Raw genomic sequence first — 23,245 nt, 5'->3', positions numbered from 1 at the left:
ATAGGTCTTACTCTGCATTGTGACAATGAGAGTTGCATTGCTTTGGCATGGAATCCCGTATGCCATGCTAGGTCGAAGCACATTGAGATACAATACCATTTCATTCGGAAGAAAATCTTGGATGAGACCAGTGATGCGGTTTACTACAAGACGGAGGATAACTTAGCAGATTTGTTGACAAAGTCTGTTCCTCAAATGGACAAGCATTGGCAGGCTACTATTGTATAGTTAATTTTGTGGGGCACAACTATGCATTTCCTTGCTATCAGATCGGATAGCATGATGCAGTCTATAGCCTATTTCTAGCTTCACTGGGCAATAGAGCAAGTTCTGCAGGTTGTGCAGGTTGCCGCATGGCAACTGGCAGTTTTACACATCATTATTTCCATTATTTTATTCAGTGATTGCATTATGGCAGCAGTCAGCCACTTTAAACTAGCCGAGCTGATTATCTTATGGCTTTTCTTCATACCTATTTATAGGTAGCCTGCTTTGGTCATTCCACTTGTTAGTTTTCAAGTGGAGAGAGAGATTGGCTCACAAAGATACTTTGACAGATTTCTATATTCTACTATCTCTTTTCTCTCTTCCTCTTCTCTCATGTTCATTTCTTTCAATCTTGTCTAGAGTTTTGCATTTGCTACACTCTGACACATATGTGCTCCATTCCCCTTCCGTTGTGCAAGGCCCTCCAAGGTAGATTTCCATTGCCACACCAGTTTCTAGTTGCACACCATCTCCTCCACAGGCTCCATCCTATCCCCCACCATCTCCTCTAGTGATTCTTTATACCTCCCATCCCTTTTAGAGGGGGACGATGCTGGTGATGCGGCCATGGATTCCTTGGCCCTTTGTGTTTTAGAGGGGGATTCCTAGAATTATGAGGAGTTTCTTCAAGGATTATAGTTTTCTTCGGGCCTTTCCTTTATGCGATGACCTCTTTTCTTCATCATCGAGTTACCATCCATTGCCGGCTGGTCATTGGTCCTTGTTGTTTCTACACAAGTTTGGGCGGCTTAGTTTCTTACTATCGTCTAATAGTTGGGTTAGAGGCTTGGCTCACCCATCCTTGACTCCAGTTTTCAAGAGTGATCCATTTGAGGCCTCTTTGTGCGATGACCTCTTTTCTTCATCATCGAGTTACCATCCATTGCCGGCTGGTCATTGGTCCTTGTTGTTTCTACACAAGTCTGGGCACCTTAGTTTCTTACTATCGTCTAATAGTTGGGTTAGAGGCTTGGCTCACCCATCCTTGACTCGAGTTTTCAAGAGTGATCCATTTGAGGCCTCTTTGTTTTTGTTGGCCTTTTGTGGCCTTCCGTTTGATCAAGTTTTCACTTGGAGAGGGGGTCTTGCTCCTTGGTTGGCATTCTTCACTGATAGACTTCATCGACATTGGTACTCCTCTTGCTACCCTCAGCTTCATCTCTTCTTTGTAGGATCAAAGAGGGGGTACGAGTAGGCGTGTGTCTCGTATATTTATCTCTTGCCTATGAGACTCAGGTTGAGTTAGAAGAATACATTAGGAGCTCTAACATTGTGTTTGTTAGTCATTTTGTGTGCTTTAGACACTTTAGATGGAGGGCTTAATGCATTTCTTTTTGCCATTTGGGCACTATAGGCTATCCTGGTGCCCACATTTTGGGCCTAGCCACTTTATTACCAATTGTGGCTCTAGTTTGCCTATTTATAGGTGGCTTGTCCTCTCCTTTTCATTATCCATCATTGATCCTTTGTGATTAGCCAGCCCCCCTCATTCTCTTATCTCCTTGCTATTGTTTGGCACGCATACTAATGTCTAGAGTTGTGTGTTGGGACTGACTATTGCAGCCTTGTATCTCTCCGCCATTCCAATAAGATTTTTCCTTCTCTAACCCATGATCTCTTTCAGTCTCATTCTTCTCTTTGTGTTCACTTTCCTTTCTGTTGCACACTCTCACAAGAAGATTTGACACTCCCATCGAGAAGAGTGGGGGAAGAGTCTACCACCAAGGCAGTCGGGATTTGCATGTGTTTGATCTCGGGAGATGGCTCCAATGTTGACCAAGTGTTACAGATACGCTTGAAATTCGACCTCAAGAGGTGGCTCCTATGCTAATCAAGAATGCGAAGGCACAACTACGAAGGTATGAAGGTAGCAATCCACGTGAATATAAAATAAATAAACTAAGAGTGTAGTTAAATGATGGTTAAATAATAAAATCACCTTAACTGAAAGGAAAGAAAGACGGATGCTAATATAAGAAAAAAGATATCCAAGATCCAATCTTGAGAGAGAAGATACTATCTTCATCTCCATGCTGATGGAGGCAATACTCATATCTCTAAATATAGAGATTTCTTCAAATAAGTCTTGTAGGTGACTTATAGTCAGTCCTTGTTTAACTAAAGGAGCAATGTAGACGTAATCAGACTGACACGAAAATGGATTGTATTAACTTGCCATTGGGCTGGATTATGAAGGGTTTGAACTTTCAGTCGTGTCCTAAGTGGATAGTCTTTCCTCACTTGAGAGGTGATCAGTCTCATCGACAGAGTGCTCCAACTGAGACGCACCTTGTGAAGGAACATGAGACGACAAAGAGCTGGGCATTTGTGAATGATCCCTAGAAGAAAGGTTAGTAGATGGAGCGTTGTCCTTAAAAGCAAGATCATAATGCCTCAATAGAGTCTCTATTGAAGGAGTAGCTCGAGAAATAAGAGGATCTGAAGATGAGTGGTCTAAGCCATTGTGAATCAACACGTGGTGTATATTGTAATCAAGAACAAACCAAACTGAAACTAGCCTTCCTTCTTGGATAGGGTGGTAATACATGATTAAGCACTTAATTACAACAATCAATAAATGAGCATAAACTAAAAAAACATATTTTACCTTAATAATCTTGGATAGTAGACACCCTATTGGCCCCGAAATTAATGCCCCTTTCAGTTTTTCTTTGACTTTAATTGCTAATGGCTAGAGTATAGACTAAGATTCCACAATCTCCTTGGTTGATCCAACAAAAGCCCATTGCTGTGCAAACAAACAACAAACAATTCAAGTCAATTGCCCCTTAATTTTTACCCAAGACTTGCACAAATGGGACCCCGACTAACCAAATGCTACCCAAATTTACAGTGGATGAGCCGGTATTTGAAATTATTGACAATTCCTTGAATTTCAAGTGTTGATTTTAGTGTACGATGCCCTTGACTAATGGCTCGGGCCTTGAGGTGGTTGCTAAACCCTAATTTTTGTTGTACATTAGGGTTTACAACAGAAATTTTCCTACTAAACTTGAGAATGGGTTGGAGAAGGTGAGATAATGCAAGAGAGAGAGAATTCCCCGATTTTCCACGCAGGAAATGGCTCTTTGATTGCTGCTTGTACTAGGTTGCATTAAATGCAATCATTTGCTTCGCCAGCCCTAGATGGATGTCTTCCAGCTGTCACCCGTCTCTTGAAGCCCTCTGATCATTATTGCCTGTAACAAATTGCTGTTTTTTGCACAGGAAATGACCAGCAGTTTCTTCTCCCTCTCTCCCAGGCTAAATATCCCTTGAATGCTTCTCTACCAGCCCAAAAAAACGTTTTTCTTAGTTGCATGGGTATCTATGCCAAATGGCAGCCTTGTAAACCCATTTTCAGCATTTTCTAGCCATTATATTAATGTGCAATATTAATTAATGCTGAAAATTAATTTTGGCCCTTCTAATCCTACCCAAGATCAAATGTGCCCATTCATAAATAAATTGGCTAGGCCATTTGCAACTCGGATTGGTTCCCAACCTCTGTTAACCATTAGATTGGCATCAATTAATCAATTAATGCCTAGTCCCTAGTGTCATCACTGACACTTAATTTCCAAACAATTGTGCTAGCATCAAAATTAATATTGACTGACAACCAAAACCTAGTTGGTATAACTTGTCACAGCTTTTGCCTTCGACATCAACTGACTTCTTAGGTTCCTTGGCCATGAACCTTGAAATAAGTGCCATGTGCATCACATGTGCTTTATAACCTTGCACATTTGATTATTAAATTAATCAAATGTTACCAGCAAGATTAAAGCATTTGAAAAATTTCACGTCCCTGTGACACCAAACAATCCATAATAGCCTCAGGATACTCTTTAGAAGAGCACTGGATCTGATACCATATGGAGATATGCTAGGGTTGCAAAAGAAAACACCGAGTGTACAATCACAATTGAAACATAGAGCAGTCACACACAAATGCAAGAACGCAAATACACACATATAGAGAAGAGAAAGAACTTTGAAGTGAACGAATGAATGCTGTAAATGAAGGAAAGAGTGTATAAGATGCTCAGGGGAGAGCTGCCCAATAGCTGGTGGTTCTCTTGGGAGCAGATTAAGGGAGGTGTAGATGTGTCATCCATTGGAGAGGGTCTTGAGTGTTGTAACCACTAGTTGGAGCTGAGATGAGGTTGAAAGTGGATGGCCAGCTGTGTAGGAGGCTGGAAACCAAAACACAGTAGTCTTTGGGGCTAGAACTAGTAAATGCAGTAATGTAACTACTTGAAGATGATGGTAGCTGATCATTGGCAGTAGTGAGATGCCGGGCAATTGAAACTAGCCTTTCTTCTCGGATAGGTGGTAATAACCTGACTAAACACTATTTACAGCAAGTATAAAATTCACATAAACTGAAAATGCAAATTTACCACTTAATCTTGGACAATGAACAACTTGTTAGCCCCAAAACTAGTGCCTCTTGCAGTATTCTTTATCTTGTATTGCAATCTTGATGGAATTCACAAAGATTTTGTGAATCTCCTTTATTGTCCCATTGCCTCTTGTTGTTACAAATACCCGGCAAGACTTCAAGCCAATTTGCTCCTTGGTTTACTTGGGGAATTGGCCTTCACTGTGCTCCTTGGGTGAAAAATTCAGCCCCAAATTATTGTTGGCTGAATGACCTCTTGAATCTCCTGAACTCTTCCAATTTGAGTGCTTGAAATTTAAGTGACCATGCATTCAAATCTGAGCATGCTTCTCTAGGTGGCTGTCAAACCCTAATTTTTGCTGTAAAGGGTTTACAGCGCAGGTTCATCAAAATCTCCACCTCTTGTTGTTGAAATTCTTTGAGAGAGAACTCTGGAAACTAACTTAATAATTATTTTAGAAAAATAATCTAACCAGCTAACAATTATATTGGCTAGGCCAATATCACCCAAGTATTCTTGAGTACTCATTAGCCCTTGGACTCTCTAGGAAAGTGGTCGTTTAATGACACTTTCGGTAAGTCATATTTTGGGACTGTTTTAATGAGCTAATTAGTTTATAATGCATTTTAAAGCTCAATATTGGAAAAAGAAGTAACTCTTGCTGGCCTAAGTGTGGAGTAATTGTGTGATTAATTTAATAGAGAATGAATGAGAGTGAAATAATTAATCGATGTACAACACTCAATCACAAATGAGAAGTGATGTATTAATGAGTGAGAGGATACAATGTTCAAGGTGATCATAGTGAAAAATGTCACACTTGTGTACTAATGATGCACAAACTGTCTTTTTATAATAAAATGAAACCCTAAACAAGTTAACCGCTATAGAAAATTCTAAGTGAAACCCTAACCCTAGTGTCACTTAGTGCACAAGACATTAGGGGCAATAATTGCATTTAATGACAGTTTAATTGCCTAAGGAGCTTGGATCATGGATCAAAGGGCATCAATGCACAACCCATGAGATGGCCTATAAAGTTCTCTCCATGAAATGGGTGGATTGATCTATGAATAGTGACAAAATCTTAGAAAAATTGACATATGTGGCCATGATTGCACATGTTCATCGCGATGGATATAGCAACGTGTGACAATACAATGAATAACGAATCATGTTTTTAAAGGTACCATGTGTAGAAATAGCCGAATAGCTCGAAATTCGGATGGAGGAATAGCCTTCATAAAAAGATATGCCAAAATTGTCTTTTGAATAACTAGCCCAATCCCATGGATCCATGCATAAGTGAAGAAACATCCTTGAAGAAACGGCTTAAGTCCTTGGTGTCCTTGAGGTAAGCGAAGATACTCTTTGTTACTTGCCAATGATCCACAAAAGGGCTGCCAATGATGATGCTTGATTGAGCAATTTAATACTTTGTTGGTGATGGAAGTATGCCTCCCTCAATGGTGACAAACTGGGGAGCCAAAGGTGGATGAAGAATACCAACATAAATGACAACAGGTGGTTGCTGGAAATGATGCTGTAATGCTGTAATTTGGATAGCATTAATCCCAATAATAAGCAAATCGTGAATATATGCAATAAAAATCAGCAAATCTAAAATATGTGACATTGAAGGAACATGGGCCATAAAAGGATCACTCATCAAAGGAGCATTATCAAGAGAAATTTTAGCATGTTGTTGATCATAAGAATCAAGACAATAAAGTCTTGATGTGGGAGTGCTAGACTTTAGTCAATATACTAGAAGAAAGTATACGATCATCATAAACTGCACACCGAGGGCCATCAAAGAGAACACAAAAGCCCGAAGTAGCAATGATTGAGATAGAAAGAAGGCTCTTCTTTATGCTTGGCACAAAGAGGACATCTTGCAATGCCATGGAAGTGCCAAAAATAGTATTAACTTGCACATTACCAATGCCTTCAATTGCAGAAGAGGCATTGTTTGCACACATGACTATGCCCCCTTAGGTATATGAGAAATGGATGAGAATAATTCTCAACAAGAAGTGATTCGCTTAGAAGCACCACTACGGAAATACCAAGTAGAAACTATATCAATCATAAAAGAACAAGCATCATGAATAGAAGGATTATATTGACACTTGATGAAGACAGTATATTCCTTGTGCTTGGTGAGGTTGGCAGTCTGGTTGAGACAATACGATTGGACTTCTTTTTCTCCTTTGATGGAATGCGCTTACACATTTCGTGATGTTGTGCCTTGTCTTTAGACATTAATTGCACCTCTTTGGTTTGTTGGATGTCCCTTTGGAAGGGTTGAAAGATAATGGACCAGCATGGGAAGGTGTCTTGGTGGAATTATTTGATGATGAAGATGAATGACTAGCATGGGTATTTACTGGTTTTTGACCAGCATGCCGGTGCCACAGCCATCCCATCGAATTCGCTCTCGATGTGGAGGTAGGTGGTGCCAGAGCTGGAGAAGCCGGCCTTTGCTCGGTGCAATTGACAATATGCCATAAATTCTTGGTGACAAGAACGTGCGACATCATGTAATCCCACATTGGGTAATTGGTGCTATTAAGCTTGTTGTCGATGCCAAGCATACCCAAAAAATCATTATTATTGCCGGCCATGAGTGGAAATCAGCTGGCCTCTTCAGTGGGGTCGGATAATATGAAAATAATAACTTTCTCTTGCTGTTTTCCTACTGAGGAGAGAGAAAAATATGCTGAAAATGAGAATTTTCTGAATTAAAATATTACATAAACGAGGCAGCAATCAGCAATATGCTGAAATTAGAGATTAATGATTGAGATGCTTCAATAATGTGGACAATAACAGAATTTGAATAGATTCGCCTAATAAATGCACCCAAAACAATAGAATTTGTCTTAAATGTCGGGAAAAATACAGGACCAACAACCAAACAATATGATTTTTTAGCACATCAAGGCCAAAGAAGTGAATTGAAGCAAAAGACCCAAATTTCGAGTGCCTTGGAGGTAAAATTGGGCAAAAGCCCCAATTTTTACTTGAAAATTGAAGAGAAATGGAAGATTTTCGATAAAATTATTTCCCAATTGATGTTGAATGCCGCACCTCAAGGTGAATTGAGCCTCAAATTTGAAGAAATTTGATGAATTTCAGAAAAGCTCCAATTTTTCCAAAGAAATTTGGGTGAGCTTGAATAATGAAAATCCCCAAATTTTATTGAGAAATTGCAAAGAAATTTGAAGAATTTTTGTGAAATTTTACTTGGATGATGCCGAATGATGGGCCTATTGATGAATTGAGCTTCAATGTCAATGAAAAATGCTGAACTTTAGAAAAGCCCCAAATTTGGAAGTGAAATTGAAGACACAAGTCAAAAAGCCCCCAATTGACAATGACCAACAACAAATTTCTTCATATTGACGATGAATATGGGAAAATTGATGGAAAGTTCCAAATTTTCACGAAGATTTGGGTTATATTCAGAGATTTTGAGGAAAACCCCCAAATTGTGCTTGGGAAGGGCAGTGTGTAGAAATAGGGGCTTGCTGGTGTGGAATAAACGAAAAATAAACTTTCTGAATGAAAATTAAGAGAAGTAATGTGTCGAGGCTATTGGGGACGGGGCGACACCCTATTGATTGATGTGGCCAAAAGGGAACAAGCAAGTTGCCGTATCAGTGAACAAGCAATGCACATGGGCGGTTGGACCAATGTGGTAGGTGCGGGGCTGATCGTTGGTGGCGATAGGCTTGTTGCTAGCGATAGGTCCATGTAGGTGCTAGATTGTGTGGTAGTTGGTAGGAACAAATGTGGTCGGGGTGGTGCAATAGGAGCTGGCACACGAATCAAGTAACGCTAATCAACAGGAATATTGGCCTTGGTGGTGCAAGTAGCCCTGCAAGTAGGGCTGATGAACAAGTGGCTGCCTATTGGCTGATGGCAGATGTTGGCACATTGGGAGGAGTGAGACTAAGGCGACATGAAGGCAGCCCACGAGCTGTAGATAGTGAGAGAAGACCTAGGTCATAGGTAGCTTAGTTGTGGTGCTTCGTATAGAGGTTGAAGATGGAAGAGCTTAAGGATTCTATGACAAATTGCTTTTGCATAGAAGACAAGACCGAGTGGCGGCGACAATGGCAGCATGGTGGCGTGCAATCGTCAGGGGCCACCTCAAAAGGTGATGGGATGGCAATGGCTTCGGGTGGTAGTAGCTGGTGGTGCTCAATGGCAATGGTTGTTAGAAAGGTGGTCGTGGGTGATGGCAATGGAGGTAAGTGGCTTTGATACCACTCTTGGCCCAGGTGTGGTGTAATTGTGTGATTAATTTAATAGAGAATGAAAGAATTAATCGATACACAACAATACTTTATCACAAATGGGAAGCAATGTATTTGAATGGGTGAGAGGATACTGTTGGGTTTGACTCACGCCTATGCTCATAGAGGAGTGTCGGTGATCCTCGGTAGGACATTGGGGCACTTTTTACTCTCCTTACAAGAGGTTTTTTCCCCCAAATTTATTCTCTTTTATTTTATGTGCCTAAGTTATAGAGTTTGGACACTTATCATATTTTACACCTTTCGGTTGTGAACACACTGTAGCAACCCTAAGGTTTAAGGGTTGTACTTGGTACTTGCATCTTACACTCTTCAGATTATTGCATTGGGTGTCATGCCTTCACTCTCACACTCTTCATTGTCAACTATACTCTTAGTTGAGCTTGAGCTTTGATCTCTGTGTATTCTCTCCCCTCTCACATTTGGTATTAGAGCTGACCCTTTGCTTAGCTCAGCTTGTGGGCATTGCCAGCTGAGCCACCACCTCTTAGCTGTCCTCAGCTCCATAGCTACAGGCTGCATTTGGCCCCATCAGTAGCTCTAGTTGGACAACCAGCTCGTCAGTCTGCCTTCACCCGCCCCGCTAGGCAGAGTCGCCACTTGTAGCACACCTCCTGGCCTGCATTGCGAGTGCCAGCAGCTCTGTCCTCTGTCCATCTCTAGCAGGTGCCACCAATCAGCCTGCACCGCCCTTTTTGTGAAAATTTGGGTCAAAAATTTAGGACTTTTGTTGTCAGCTCAGAGATTGGCAAATGTACATTAGTGACAGTCTAGAATAGACTGAATTTGTGCACTTGGGGATAGAAATTTTGGGGCTTTTGCATTTTTAGTGTTGTTGAGCATTGTTTATGCCTTGGATATCATGTACTCCAGATAGTTTTTTGATAGAGTGTGATGTACTTCAGATAGTTTTTTGATAGAGTGTGATTAGATTTGCTAATTGCATCAAAGTGCTTGCTGTAATTTTTGGAAATTCTGAGATTTCCAGGTTGGTCCAGCTTGAGACATTGCTGTTTTGCTCTCTGATCAGCATCATTTATCATGGCAAATCAAGGAGGCGATGTATTTACTTACGTATGCAAGGAAGATAGGTTGGATGGCAACAACTATTCTCTATGGTCTTTTATGATGAAGAATGTGTTGATTGCAAAGAATCTTTGGGATTATGTTAGTGGCGAAGAAGTTAGGCTTGGAGTTGTGGCTCTTGCTACACCTTCTCCAGGAGGACGTGGACAATGGGGAACTCAGCCCACTTAGCCTGCTCCAACTCAGCCACTTTTCCAAAGATCAACAACACAAAAGGCATGGGACACACGGGATGCTTAGGCTTTGTCACTGATTGCATTGGCAATTCAGAGGCCCATCATCCCACATATTCGGTTTGCAGCTTCTTCATGAGAAGCATGGTTGACCTTAGAGCAGATATTTGCTGAAAAGAATGAGACACACATCTCTTTCTGAAAAAGAGCTTGAGACATTGAAGATGGATGAGGGTGATTCTATGCAAAATCATCTAAATAAAATTCAAGACTTGCGTGAGTAGCTTATGAATGTAGATGAGTATTACTAAGATGGGCAGTTGATCTCTACTACTTTGAATTCATTGCTGCCCTCATATTTGGCCTTTCATATAGCCTTGGACCTAACCTTGAGGATTTCTCCACAACCACTTACTCTCCTTCAATTGGTCAATTTGCTCTTACAAGAAGAGTAAACAAGAAAGAATAGTGGGTTGGATATTATAGCGTCTGAGTAGGCTTTTATGGCAAGGCAAAAGGTTAAGGGCAGCCAAGCAAAAAATGCTCCGCAGAGCTCTAGGACATCAGGTACTTCATAGAGTAGCAAGAAACAGAGGGACACACAAGCCAAGAAGGGCAAGTGCCACTATTGCAAGAAGCTAGGACACTACATCACAAAATGTAGAAAGCGCATAGCCAAGGAGAAGGAGTCAGGGATGTTTGTTTTTGATGCTCCTTACACTACTTTTGAGTCCACACCTTTTGTTGCAAATTGTGACTATTATTTTTACACATGTAGTTATGACTCTTCTTGGGTTAATAGAGCATTTAGCTCTACTGAGGACGTGAGCACATGGTTCTTTGACAGTGGTGCTTCTAGGCATATCATTTCGTGTGGGGATTTGTTTTCTTCTGTTATTGCAGCCCTTGTTGGCAAGTTTGTATGGTATATAGTCATACCTCTAACAATCTCCCCAATTCCTCTAACAAGACTGCAAGTATTGAAATTCTAGTGTATTGCTGAAATTTGGTTGCAAATGCTTCTAGCAGCAGTGACACTAAATCCTTTTCTGAAATCAAGAGGTTTGATGGCACTGGCATTCTCAAGGACTGTTAAGATGCTCTCTTGGAGACTAAGCCTGCAGCTATTGGGCTAGACTTAACAAGAAGGCCATTGCATACGTTAAGATGGCAGTGTCTGATGATGTACTTACAAACGTCAAGCATCTTGATACAGGTTATGCTATATGGAAAAAGCTTAAGGACACTTGTGAAAATACAACTCCTGTGAATCAAGTGCATCTTATGCGTAAACTTGTGAACATGGAGTTGGATGAGTTTAAGCTAGCATCTGAGCATTTGAGTGCCTTCACAGGGGTTTTGAGTCAGTCATAGGACCCTGGGTTGGTGGCTTTCGATGATAAATTGAAAGCTATGTCTTATTGATGACTTTGCTTGACAGCTGGGAATCTTTGGTTGTGTCACGTAGCAACAACCCCTCTTTGACTTTTGATGGTGTTAGAGGTTCAATCCTTAATGAAGAAATCATAAGAAAGTCTAGTGGTGAAAGCAGTGGCTCAACTTACCATGTAAGAGGCAGGTCTGAAAAGAGGGGTAATGCAGCCAGTATTGGGAAAAGCAGAAGCAAAAGCAAGGGCAAATAGTAGGATGTCACATGCTATCAGTGTGGGCGTAAAGGGCATAAAAAACACGATTGCCGGTACTTCAAGAAAGAGCAAGAAAGAAAGAAACAACAGGGATGATAATAAAGATGATGACAACTCTTCCTCAAAAGAAGTTGCTAAGGCAAATGTTGCATCTAGTGTGGTCATTGAAGAGCTTCCTGACATTAAAGAGATACTTGTTGTAGCCTCATGTAATGATGCAGGTATTATGGCAGTAGCAGGTGATATGCACATCACCAAAAAGGAGGTAATTGATGCCTTACTTTCAGCTCATGATGGACTGTCACAATCATGGATAGTGGACAATGGTGCCTCTTTTCATGTTACCCCCTCTTTGGGGTCATTTTCTAAATACACTGCAGGTTGCCTATGTTAGCCAGTCATTTCCTGAGTCATTTCTTGGACAGAGAGGATGGCAGTGCCACGTCGGCAGGTACCACGTCAACACTTGTAGTTGAACAGTTTTTATTGCAGTCGGCTGTAAATGCAACGGACTTGCTGTAGTTATTTCCTATTTTTCGGCTATTTATAGCCGGTTTTGTGGCACACTCCAGTATTCATTATTTCAGATTTTGATCTTGAGATTTGTTGGCTGAGACAGACTGTGCTCGAGCTGATGGAGATCGAGATCATCAAGTCGGAGACATATGCAGATATTTCCTCTGCCCCCTTGTGTATTTCTGCACTCTTACACCGCATACTACATTGCAAATTTTCTGCGTTTACACTGTCTCCTTTTCTCTCCCTCTTCTCTTTGTGTTCACTCTCTCTCAGTCTTTGTCCTACGCTTCCGCATGGTTGCACTCTTACATGGTCTGCGTTTCCAAGATTCGAGGGCGAGCGGGAGGGCTGCGCATCGGATTAAGGCTGAAGCGAGCGTGGACGTGCGAGAAAGGAGTCTAATCGGTGAATTTGCTACAGATTATTGCTGTTCGAAGGGGAGAAAGGCTGCGTTTGAGGGCTTCCATTGCAGATTTTACCTTTTCATCGCCTTTGGCGGGTGAAGAAGGTTTGGGTAGTGGAGGAACCAACCCTAGAAGGCTGCGTTTTCACAGTTAGAGGGGGCTGATTTTGCGTTTGTGTAGGTATTGCAGGTTAACATGTCTACAGAGACTGATTTGGAGTTCGAAGCGATCATGGACAGGAAGGTGCTTGTCTACTAGCTCTTCCATCCGATCAAAAGCTTGATGGTGATAATTATCGCATCAAGCGGGTGATGATGTTGGCCATTTTGGAGTCCTATGATTTGGCAGAACTAGTGATGGAGGAGATTAACAGGCCCTCGGTGAGGGATGAGTCCAAACTCTCTTCCAATGCTCGTGCGGAGTTGACCAAGGCCTAGTTTCATTGGGACAAATTGAATGCCAGGATTCGATCTTTTCTGTTTTTGTCTTGTACCGCAGCCGTGATAGCTCACATCGAACACTTGACGGTGGCTCGTGAGATATGGCTAGAGCTCGACCAGATGTACAACTGGATGACCTTGATGAAGAGGGTTTCTTTGGAGGTGCAGATGCAGACTTTGTTCGTGAATAAGTCTTCTTTACTTTGGGAACATATCAACAAGCTTCGGCAGCTTCAGATGCAGGTTCAAAATGCGGGAAAGCCTATTTCCTCCGAAGACATGGCGATCACTGTACTATCCCAGTTGTCGCTATGATTTGGTACTTTTTATTCCGCTCTTATTGTATCAGGGCGGGAGTCCACTCTTCGGTGGGAAGAGTTGGTTCCTATGGTCTTGGACCAGGAGGAACAATTGAAGGGACAGAAAGCTTCCAAATCGGAGGCATTGGTTGGTTAAGCTTCTCACAAGAAGGGGAAGGAGCAAAAGAAGAAGAAGGAGGACAACAAATCCAAGAAGGACAAGGAGAAGAAATCGACTTGTCATATTTGTGGAAAAACCGGTCATTGGAAGAAGGATTGCCACGACAAAGACAAGAAGGATACCAAGAAAAAGGACACGAAGGATTCTGGAGCGGTGGCTGTATCCTCATCAACTGCTTTTCTATACTTAGCAGTCATTGAGGACTCTACATCGAAGACTTCTGATACTGCGATGACAGCTCCCCAGGCTCGAGAGTGGATTGTGGATAGTGGTGCCTCACGGCACATGACTCCTTCTTCCGTTGGTGTTGCTCATTTACGACCTTTGTGTGAGCAGATTCTCATTGGAGATAGCTCTTCTGTGTCTATTGGTGCGCGGGGTGAGATGTAGCTTATTCCAGATGGACGTGGTGGTACCCACACCTCTGAGGTATTGCATGTGTCAGGTTTGGGGTATCATTTACTTTCGGTCCATAAGATTTGTGCTCTTGGTCTCTTGGTGGAGTTTGACAGTGATCCTGTTCGAGTCCTGGATCATGGATCGAGGACGGTTCTCTCTGTAGGATATGAGGAGAATGGCATCTACAAATTGAAGTCTTCTTCTGCTCTTACTTCTCTTCTTCTTACTTCTCAGACACAGTCCGAGTTATGGCATGCTTGGTTTGGCCACCTGAACTACGAGTACCTTCGGAAGGCGTCGCAAGAGTCGTTTGTCCGAGGATTGCCGGACATAGTGGTGAGCCATCAGCAATGTGTCTCCTGCATTCGTGGGAAACTGCATCGGGATGCGATTCCCAACAAAGCTTCTAGGCGGTCTACTTCACCCACGGAGCTTGTATCTACAGATCTTTGTGGCCCGATGAGGACCGAGTCCCTGAAAGGGAGCTTGTACTTCGTGTTGATCGTAGATGACTACAGCAGGATGACTTGGGCCTATTTCTCGACTTTGAAGTTGAAGGCTTTCTCTCACTTCAAGGATTGGCTTCTCTTTGAGGAGAACCGTTCTGGTTGGCGATTGAAGACCTTGCGTTCAGACAAGGGAGGTGAATTTATGTCTAATGAGTTTGCTCGTTTTTGTGCAGATAGGGGCATTCACCAGGAGTTTGCTAACACCAACACTGCCCAAGAGAATGGCATTTTGGAGTGGAAGAACCGAAGTGTGATCGAGATGGCACGCACCATGATGGAGCATTGACAGACACCTCAGTTTCTGTGGGCCGAGGTAGTGGCTACCGTAGTTGACATCCTCAATCGATCTCCCACTTCGGCCGTTGACAGGATGACACCTTTTGAGGCTTACTTCGGGACTAAGCCCAATCTCTCTTATTTTAGGATCTTTGGGTGTGACGCTTATATGCACATTCCAAAGATGCAGCGTGATAAGTTCGAGGCGGCTTCCTGACAACAGGTTTTTGTTGGCTATAGCTCCCAGTCCCAAGGTTATCGTTTGTTTGATCCCGTTAAGCAAGATGTCTACACGAGCCGAGATGTGCGGTTTGTGGAAGTTCCGGCCATAGAGGGGGGTGAGAGGCACCCCGTCCTTGGAGATCGAGGGGAGAGTTGGGTTCCCGAGACAGTTCCTTTGGAGCCAGAGCCTCTTGATGGAGATTCTTCTTTTGATTCAGAGTCTTCTCTTCCACCGGCAACCCCCGAGGAGCTTCCGTCGGTGGATGTTCGTGAGTCTTTAGCAGATGGAGAGTGACGGGGAGAGGTTCATCCTCCTCCTCGTTGGGCCCGTGACACACTCTAAGATTCAGGGATTGAGGGGGTCTCTGAGGAGTGGGAACCGCAAGATGGACCGCGGAGGTCATGGAGGAACCAGGCCCATTCTTCGGAGCTTGTTTGCTCCAACTATTGTTTGTTGTTGACCCATGTTATGCAGGATCGAGAGCCCACTTCAGTGAAGGAGGCGTTGCAATTTGATTATTGGTGGAAGGCCATGGAAGCTGAGTTGGAGGCTATTGAGAGGAATGGCACTTGGTCTCTTGTGTCTCGTCCCTCTCACAAGAAGGTGATTGGTGTCAAGTGGGTCTTCAAGACCAAGTACCTTAGCGATGGTTCTTTGGACAAGCACAAGGCTTGCCTTGTTGCTAACGGTTTTGCTCTCGCCTAGGCATTGATTTCCATTATACTTTTGCCCCCATTGCTTGTATGGTGACTATTCGAGCTGTTCTTGCCTTGGCTGGCCATAGGAGATGTCTTGTTTATCGGTTGGATGCGAAGTCGGCCTTTCTTAATGGTGACTTGCAGGAGGAGATCTATGTTGAGCAGCCTCTTGGCTTTGGATCCTCGGATGGGAAAGTTTACAGGTTGAAGAAGGCCTTGTATGGCCTCAAGCAGGCTCTGCGTGCATGGAACGAGAAGATTGACTCGTTTCTTCAGTCGAAGTTGGGATATCGGTGCTCTACGGCCGATCCGCAGCTTTATGTGTACACTTCCGAGATTGGTCGTGTGTTGTTTGTGTTGTATGTTGATGATTTGATTTTGACAGGGGATCATGCATAGAAGGTCCGAGAGACCAAGACAACTTTACATCAGGCATTCGAGATGACGGATTTGGGGCTTCTTCATTTCTTCTTGGGTCACGAGATTTATTAGTCTCAGAGGGGGATTTTCATCTCTCAGCAGAGGTACATTCAGGAGCTTTTGGTGACTTTTGAGATGGAGACTTGTTGGCCCATTATTACTCCTATGGATCCGAATTGGAAGGCTACTTCACACTCAGATTCTCCCGTGATGGATGCTTCACGCTACCGTCAGTTGATTGGATCCTTGATTTGGCTTTTCAACACTCGTGTTGATCTTTGTTTTGATGTGGGTCCTTTGGCAGGGTTCATGACGGAACCCAAATAGGTGCATTGGTAGGTTGCCCTGCGGATTCTTCGGTATTTGAGGGGGACCTCTGATTTAGGGATTTCGTATCCTGCAGGTATAGATGCTTCAGATCTAGTTTTTGCAGGTTGAAGTGACTCAGATTGGGCTGGCGATGCGGACCACCGATGGTCTACTACAGGCTACTGTTTTAACTTGGGTACATGTGTTATCTCTTGGAGTAGCAAGAAACAGCCCACAATCGCTCTTTCTTCTACTGAGGCGGAGTATCGGGTTGCGTCTTCCACCACATGTGAGGTTGTGTGGCTTCGAAGATTGTTGGAGGAGCTTAGCTGCCCCCAGACTCGTCCTACTCTTCTGTGGTGCGACAATGAGAGTTGCATTGCCTTGGTACGGAATTCTATATTCCATGCTCGGATGAAGCACATTGAGATCCAGTATCACTTCATTCGGAAGAAGCTTCTAGATGGGACCATTGATGTGGAGTATTGCAAGACAGAGGATAATCTTGCAGATTTGTTTACGAAGGCGCTTCCCCAGGCTCTTCTTCGGCAGCATTCCAGATCCCTCAGTCTTTTGACCCGTCTAGGCTCTGAGAGGGGGTGTTAGCCAGTCATTTCCTGGACAGAGAGAACGACAGTGCCACGTCAGCACATGTAGTCGGATAGTTTACTGCAGTCGGGCAGTTTTTACTGCAGTCGGCTGCATTTAATGCAGCCGACCTGCTGCAGTTATTTTCTATTTTTTGGCTATTTCGGTTTTGTGGCACACTCCATCATTCATTATTTCAGATTTTGATCTTGAGATCTGTTGTCTGAGATAGACTATGCTCGGGCTGATGGAGATCGAGGTCATCAAGTCGGAGACATACGCAGATATTTCCTCTGCCCCCTTGTGTATTTCTGCACTCTTATACAGCATACTACACTGCAGATTTTCTGCGTTTACATTGTCTCCTCTCTCTCTCTTCTCTCTGTGTTCACTCTCTCTCAGTCTTTGTCCTATGCTTCCGCATCGCTGCACTCTGATAGCCTAGGCAAGGTTTACCTGGGTAATAACTATGCATGTGAGATAGAGGGTGTTGGCACCATTCACTTGGCCCTTGAAAATGGCCGAGAGCTGATTTTGCAGGATGTTAGATTTGTACCTGGCATAAAGAAAAGTCTACTATTAGTTGGGCAGCTTGATGCTAAAGGGTATTTTACTACCTTTGGTGTTGGAACTTGGAAGGTCCATAAGGGCTCTATGCTGATTGTTAAAGGCAGCAAAAGGGGGACTTTATATTACTTGCATTGTAAAGCATTACTTGGCAAGTTCTTGACTGTGGCTGAAGTCCATTTACAAATGGAGCTTTGGCACAAAAGACTTGGTCATATGAGCCAGAAAGGCCTTCAGGTTCTCTCCTCTTTAGGGAGATTTGATGTAAAAGGTTTTGGTCTCGAATTTTGTAATGATTGCTTATATGGAAAATAAGTGAAGTTTCCTTATTACTCTGGTGTCGTTAAGAAGTCTAATGCTCTTGACTTAGTACACTCTGATGTGTGCACTATGCTTGTTAGTTCGTATGGGGATGCACGGTACTTTGTTACTTTCATTGATGATTTCAGTAGAAAGTCATGGGTGTATATACTTAAGATCAAAAAGGAAGCCTTGGATGTTTTTAAAAAGTTTCATGCTTTTGTTACCACACAGAAAGGGCTTAAGTTGAAAGCCATAAGAACAGATAATGGGGGTGAGTATGTCTCAAATGAATTTAACAAGTTTTGTGAAATGCATGGCATTAAGAGGGAGTTGACAACCCCTTTTAATCTTGCATCAAATGGCGTGACTGAAAGATTTAATCGCACACTTTGTGAGAGAGTCAGATGCATGTTGTCCATAGTCACCTCAGCTAATCTCTCGCAGCAGTTTTGGAGAGAGGCTCTTAAAACTGCAGCTCATGTATGCAATTGCTCTCCCAATCGTGCATTGGAAAATGGCATTCCTGAAGAGGTTTGGTTTGGCAAACTTGCTTCATATGACCATTTGCATGTCTTCGGTTGTGATGCCTTTGTGCATGTACCTGTAGAACAGAGGACCAAACTAGACATGAAATCCATCAATGGCATCTTCATGGGATATGGAGACGAGGGAGAGATGGGTTATAGAGTTTGGCTTCCTCAGGGTAGGAAGATAGTACGCAGCCGAGACGTAGTATATAATGAGTTAAAGTTGCTGAAAAATGCTACACATAGTGATCTTGACAAAAATATCAAATTTCAGCATGAACAAGCAACCATTCAGCAGCCATTAGCTGAAAATTCTGTTAGCAGATATGTCAGCTCATGTGTGAGTCTGAGCTATAGAGGCTTGGGCACATTGTTTAGGTTATTTAGGCATTTTTTATTGTGTCATTTTATGGTCATATTGGGCATTTATTCCTGGCCGACCTGACATATTTTATGGCATTATTTGTGTCTATTTATTTTGGGCTCCTCCTCCTCAGTTGGTCAGTTCACCACCTAGAGTTCCCATGGAGAGAGGAGCCGATGCCGGTGCCTACGCAGCCACTGACTCACTGTTGTATGCGACAGTCTCGTGTCTGATATATGGATTCTATTTCCCGAGCATACATCCGAGTTCTCATCTGTATTGTGTTCTTTCTTCCCCTTTCTCTTTTGTCTTGTGTTTCAGTAGTTTATTACATCTTATGTTTACGCTTCCATTGCTGCACCACTTCTGACATGGTATCAGATTTCAGGAATTGCGTTCTTGCTGTGTTTTCTTGCTGATTTCAGGACTGTTTCACCCTTGCTGATTAGGTGATCGCTGTTCCATACAGGCGACCTGTTTTATCTGCGTTTTCTATAGATTTACCATTGCCTGCTATCTACAGCCCCTCTGTTGCCTGCGTTCTTAGTTTTCAAGCTGCTGCGACAGTTTTCCAGCCTATTTGTGGCAGTACTCAGCTTGCATTTTGGTGTTCTTGACTCCTCCTTGGCTGGGCGACTGTACCTTTAAGCCATTTCTGCTGTTTTTAACCGATTTTTTGGTCAGATTTTGGGTTATATTGTATGTAAACTCTTGTTTTTTTGCAGTCTGTCCGGTGTTTTGGCTGTGTTCCCTCTCCAAATACCTTCTTTTCTCTACTCCTCTTCTAAATCCTCTACAGATAGCGCCTTCGTGCTCATTCACTGATGATACATTATATGGAGATTCAGGTGAGGCTTTTACCGCTTCAGAGAGGGGTTTGAAGACGAAGAAGTCGAAGGCCCAGTGTTACCACTATGGCAAGAAGGGCCACTTGCGGAAGGACTGCAAAGAGTTAGTGGCTTCCAGGAAGAAGGAGCAGAAGACCCCTCAGGTTCTGTGGGCCGAGGCTGTGGCTACTGCAGTCCACATCCTTAATCGATCCCCTACTTCGGTCGTGGAAGGGATGACTCCATTTGAGGCTTATTTTGGGACGAAGCCAGATGTTTCTTACTTTCGGGTCTTTGGGTGTGATGCCTATGTTCACATTCCCAAGGCTCACCGTGATAAATTTGAAGCGGCTTCTCGAAAACAGGTATTTGTTGGCTACAGCTCCCAATCCCAAGGCTACCGATTGTATGATCCCGTCAAGCGGGATGTGTACACTAGCCGTGATGTGTGGTTTGTGGAGGTTCCGGCTACTTCAACGGGTGAGGAGCATCCCGTTCTTGGAGATCCCGGGGAGAGCTGGGCTCCTTCTACAGTTCCACTGGAGCCCATGCCTTTTGATTATGATTCTGTTTCTGATACAGAGTCTACTGTTCCACCATACCCCTCTGAGGAGTTACCTCCGGTGGATATTCTAGAGTCTTCTGCTGATGGAGAACGACGAGGGGAGGTTCGGCCTCCTCCTCGCTGGGCCCGTGACACACTCCGTGATTCAGGGATCGAGGGGGTTCCTGAGGAGTGGGGACCGTAGGATGGTCCGCGGCGGTCACGGAGGCACCAAGCGCATTCTTCGGAGCTTGTTTGCTCCAACTATTGTTTGATGTCCCGTCTTATGCAGGATCGAGAGCCCACCTCCGTGAAGGAGGCTTTACAGTCCGCCCCATGGAAGAAAGCTATGGAAGCTGAGTTGGAGGCTATTGAGAGGAATGGCACTTGGTCACTTGTGCCACGCCCCCCGAAGAAGAAGGTGATTGGAGTCAAGTAGGTCTTCAAGACCAAATATCTCAGTGATGGTACTTTGGATAAGCACAAGGCTCGCCTTGTTGCTAAAGGTTTTGCACAGCGCCCAGGGATTGACTGTCATGACACCTTTGCCCCCACAGCTCGTATGGCAACCATTAGAGCTGTTCTTGCTTTGGCTGGCCATAGAAGATGGCCTGTTTATCAGTTGGATGTGAAGTCGGCCTTCCTGAATGGTGATTTGAAGGAGGAGATCTACGTTGAGCAGCCTCCAGGCTTTGGTTCTTCAAATGGGAAAGTCTACAGGTTGAAGAAGGCCCTGTATGGCCTCAAGCAGGCCCCGCGAGCTTGGAACGAGAAGATTGATTCGTTCCTCCAGTCTCAGTTGGGATATCGGCGGTCCAAGGCCGATCTGCAGCTGTATGTTCACACTTCCGAGGATGGTTGTGTGCTGTTTGTCTTATATGTTGATGATTTGATTGTCACAGGTGATGATGCACAACAGGTCCAGGAGACAAAGTCAACTTTACATCGGACGTTCGAGATGACGGATTTGGGGCTACTCCATTTCTTTTTGGGCCATGAGATTTATCAGTCTCAGAGGGGGATCTTTATCTCTCAACATAGATATGTACAGGAGCTCTTGGTGTCTTTTGAGATGGAAGACTGTCGGGCCCTCTCTACTCCTATGGATCTGAACTGAAAGGCCACTTCCCATTCAGCTTCTCCTTTGGCGGATGCGTCCCGCTATCGACAGTTGATTGGGTTTTTGATTTGGCTTCTCAACACCAGGGTTGATCTATGTTTTGCTGTTGGGCTCTTGGCAGGGTTCATGAGTGAACCTAAGACGGTGCATTGGCAGGCTGCTCAGAGGATACTTCGGTATCTGAGGGGGACGTCTGATTTAGGGATTCATTACCCCGCAGGGACAGATGGGTCAGATCTTGTACTTTCAGGTTGGAGCGACTCGGATTGGGCCGGTGACGTAGACCATAGGCGGTCTACGACAGGTTACTGTTTTACTTTGGGTGCAGGTGTTATTTCATGGAGTAGCAAGAAGCAGCCCACGGTAGCCCTTTCGTCTATTGAGGCGGAATATCGGGCCGCGTCTTCCACCACATGCGAGGTTGTGTGGCTTCGGAGGTTGTTGGAGGAGCTTGGGTGCCCCCAGTCTCGTCCTACATTGTTGCGATGTGACAATGAAAGTTGCATTGCCTTGGCAAGGAACCCTGTTTTTCATGCCTGGACGAAGCACATTGAGATCCAGTACCACTTCATCTGAGAAAAGCTTCTGGATGAGACCATCACTGTGGAGTATTGCAAGACGGAGGACAATCTTGCGGATTTGTTTACGAAGGCGCTTCCTCAGGCTCTACTTCGGCAACATTCCAGATCCCTCAGGCTTCTGCCCTGTCCAGGCTCTGAGAGGGGATGTTAGAGATCATAGCCTGCACAGTCGGACTGCCACGTGGCAGTCCGACTGTCTGCAGCCCAGTCGGCTGCATTTAATGCAGCCGACTTGTTTCCAGGCTGCGCCCTGTTTTTGGCGCCCCAGTTCGTGGCAGATTTCGACTATTTAATAGTCGACACTTTCAGCAGTCTAGACACTTCTTCTTTGACGCAGATTACAGACCGGTGACGCGCAGTCTCTGTCTCTGTTCACAGATTTCAGACAGCAGACAGTGCAGACTGCAGCAGACTTTGAGGTGGACAGCAGGTCGCATCGTCGAGGTGGAGACACGCAGTCCAGCACACTGCGCCATTGTATATCTTTGTATTTAGCATTCTATATACAGCAGATCTTCATCGTCCACTGTCTCTTTCTCTCCCTTCTCTCTCTGCGTTCTCTCTCTCTCAGTCCTACGCTTCCGTACCGCTGCACTCTGACAAAGACGAGCGGGATGCTGACTCCTTCGACGAGTCATCATCTGGCTCAGATTCCGACTTAGATCCTCCGGCCAAGGCGAAGTCCAAGGCGTGGAAGGGATCCTCTTCTTTGGATTGTGGGAAGGACTTGGTGGCCCCTTCCTTAGCTGCTTTCTAGTGGTGGTGATGCAGTCATCCCTCGCAACTCTTCAGTGCCAGAGAGGGAGTGTGAGAGGGTGGTGAGATGGGGCAACCGTGCCTCATCTATATTTCTATACAGATGCACAGGATTCAAAGAGGGATGTCCCTGACGCATCGACCGAAGTCTGGCAGGTACAAATCTTGTAGCTAGGATTGACATCCAGGTTCATGATGGGTTGGTTCTTTGGCAGAGAGCGGGTGACTTTCATTTGGAGCTCACATGAGGGGACACTTTGGCGGTTTGGCCAAATAAGGGGAATTCATGGTCATTTATGTGCTGTGGCATTGATGACAGGCTGGTCACGTGTGCTACATCAACATCATTGTTGATAGACATTGAGAGCTACTATGATCTTCTCTATTTTCCGGAGCTGGTACGATCGACATCGACATTACATTCTCTCCGAGGCACCTTGGTGGTGGCTTGATCACCCATTGCTTAGGTATCCATGGTTCTACTT

General features: G+C 44.1%; 1 protein-coding gene across 5 annotated transcripts in view; it reads left to right on the top strand.

Annotated features, from left to right (window-relative positions):
- Nucleotides 1-23,245, top strand: part of LOC148033291 (uncharacterized) — a 72,062-nt gene that overhangs the window by 5,409 nt on the left and 43,408 nt on the right. The window contains exon 1 of one of the 5 annotated variants that reach the window (XM_087681192.1): nt 687-2,126. The exons of 3 other annotated variants lie outside the window; for them this stretch is intronic. In XM_087681192.1, the coding sequence (XP_087537318.1) occupies nt 2,105-2,126 (22 nt within the window). In that variant the 5' untranslated portion in view covers nt 687-2,104. Of the gene's footprint in view, nt 1-686; nt 2,127-23,245 lie in introns of those variants that run through there. One more of the 5 variants, XM_087681194.1, reaches the window with a different exon arrangement.

Source organism: Lygodium microphyllum, chromosome 7, assembly GCF_053477565.2.
Source record: "Lygodium microphyllum isolate KBCC chromosome 7, Lygodium_microphyllum_v1.1.10, whole genome shotgun sequence".
Lineage (NCBI taxonomy): Eukaryota > Viridiplantae > Streptophyta > Polypodiopsida > Schizaeales > Lygodiaceae > Lygodium > Lygodium microphyllum.
The sequence above is the reverse complement of the archived record's forward strand: the minus strand, read 5'-3'. Positions and strand labels throughout refer to the sequence as shown.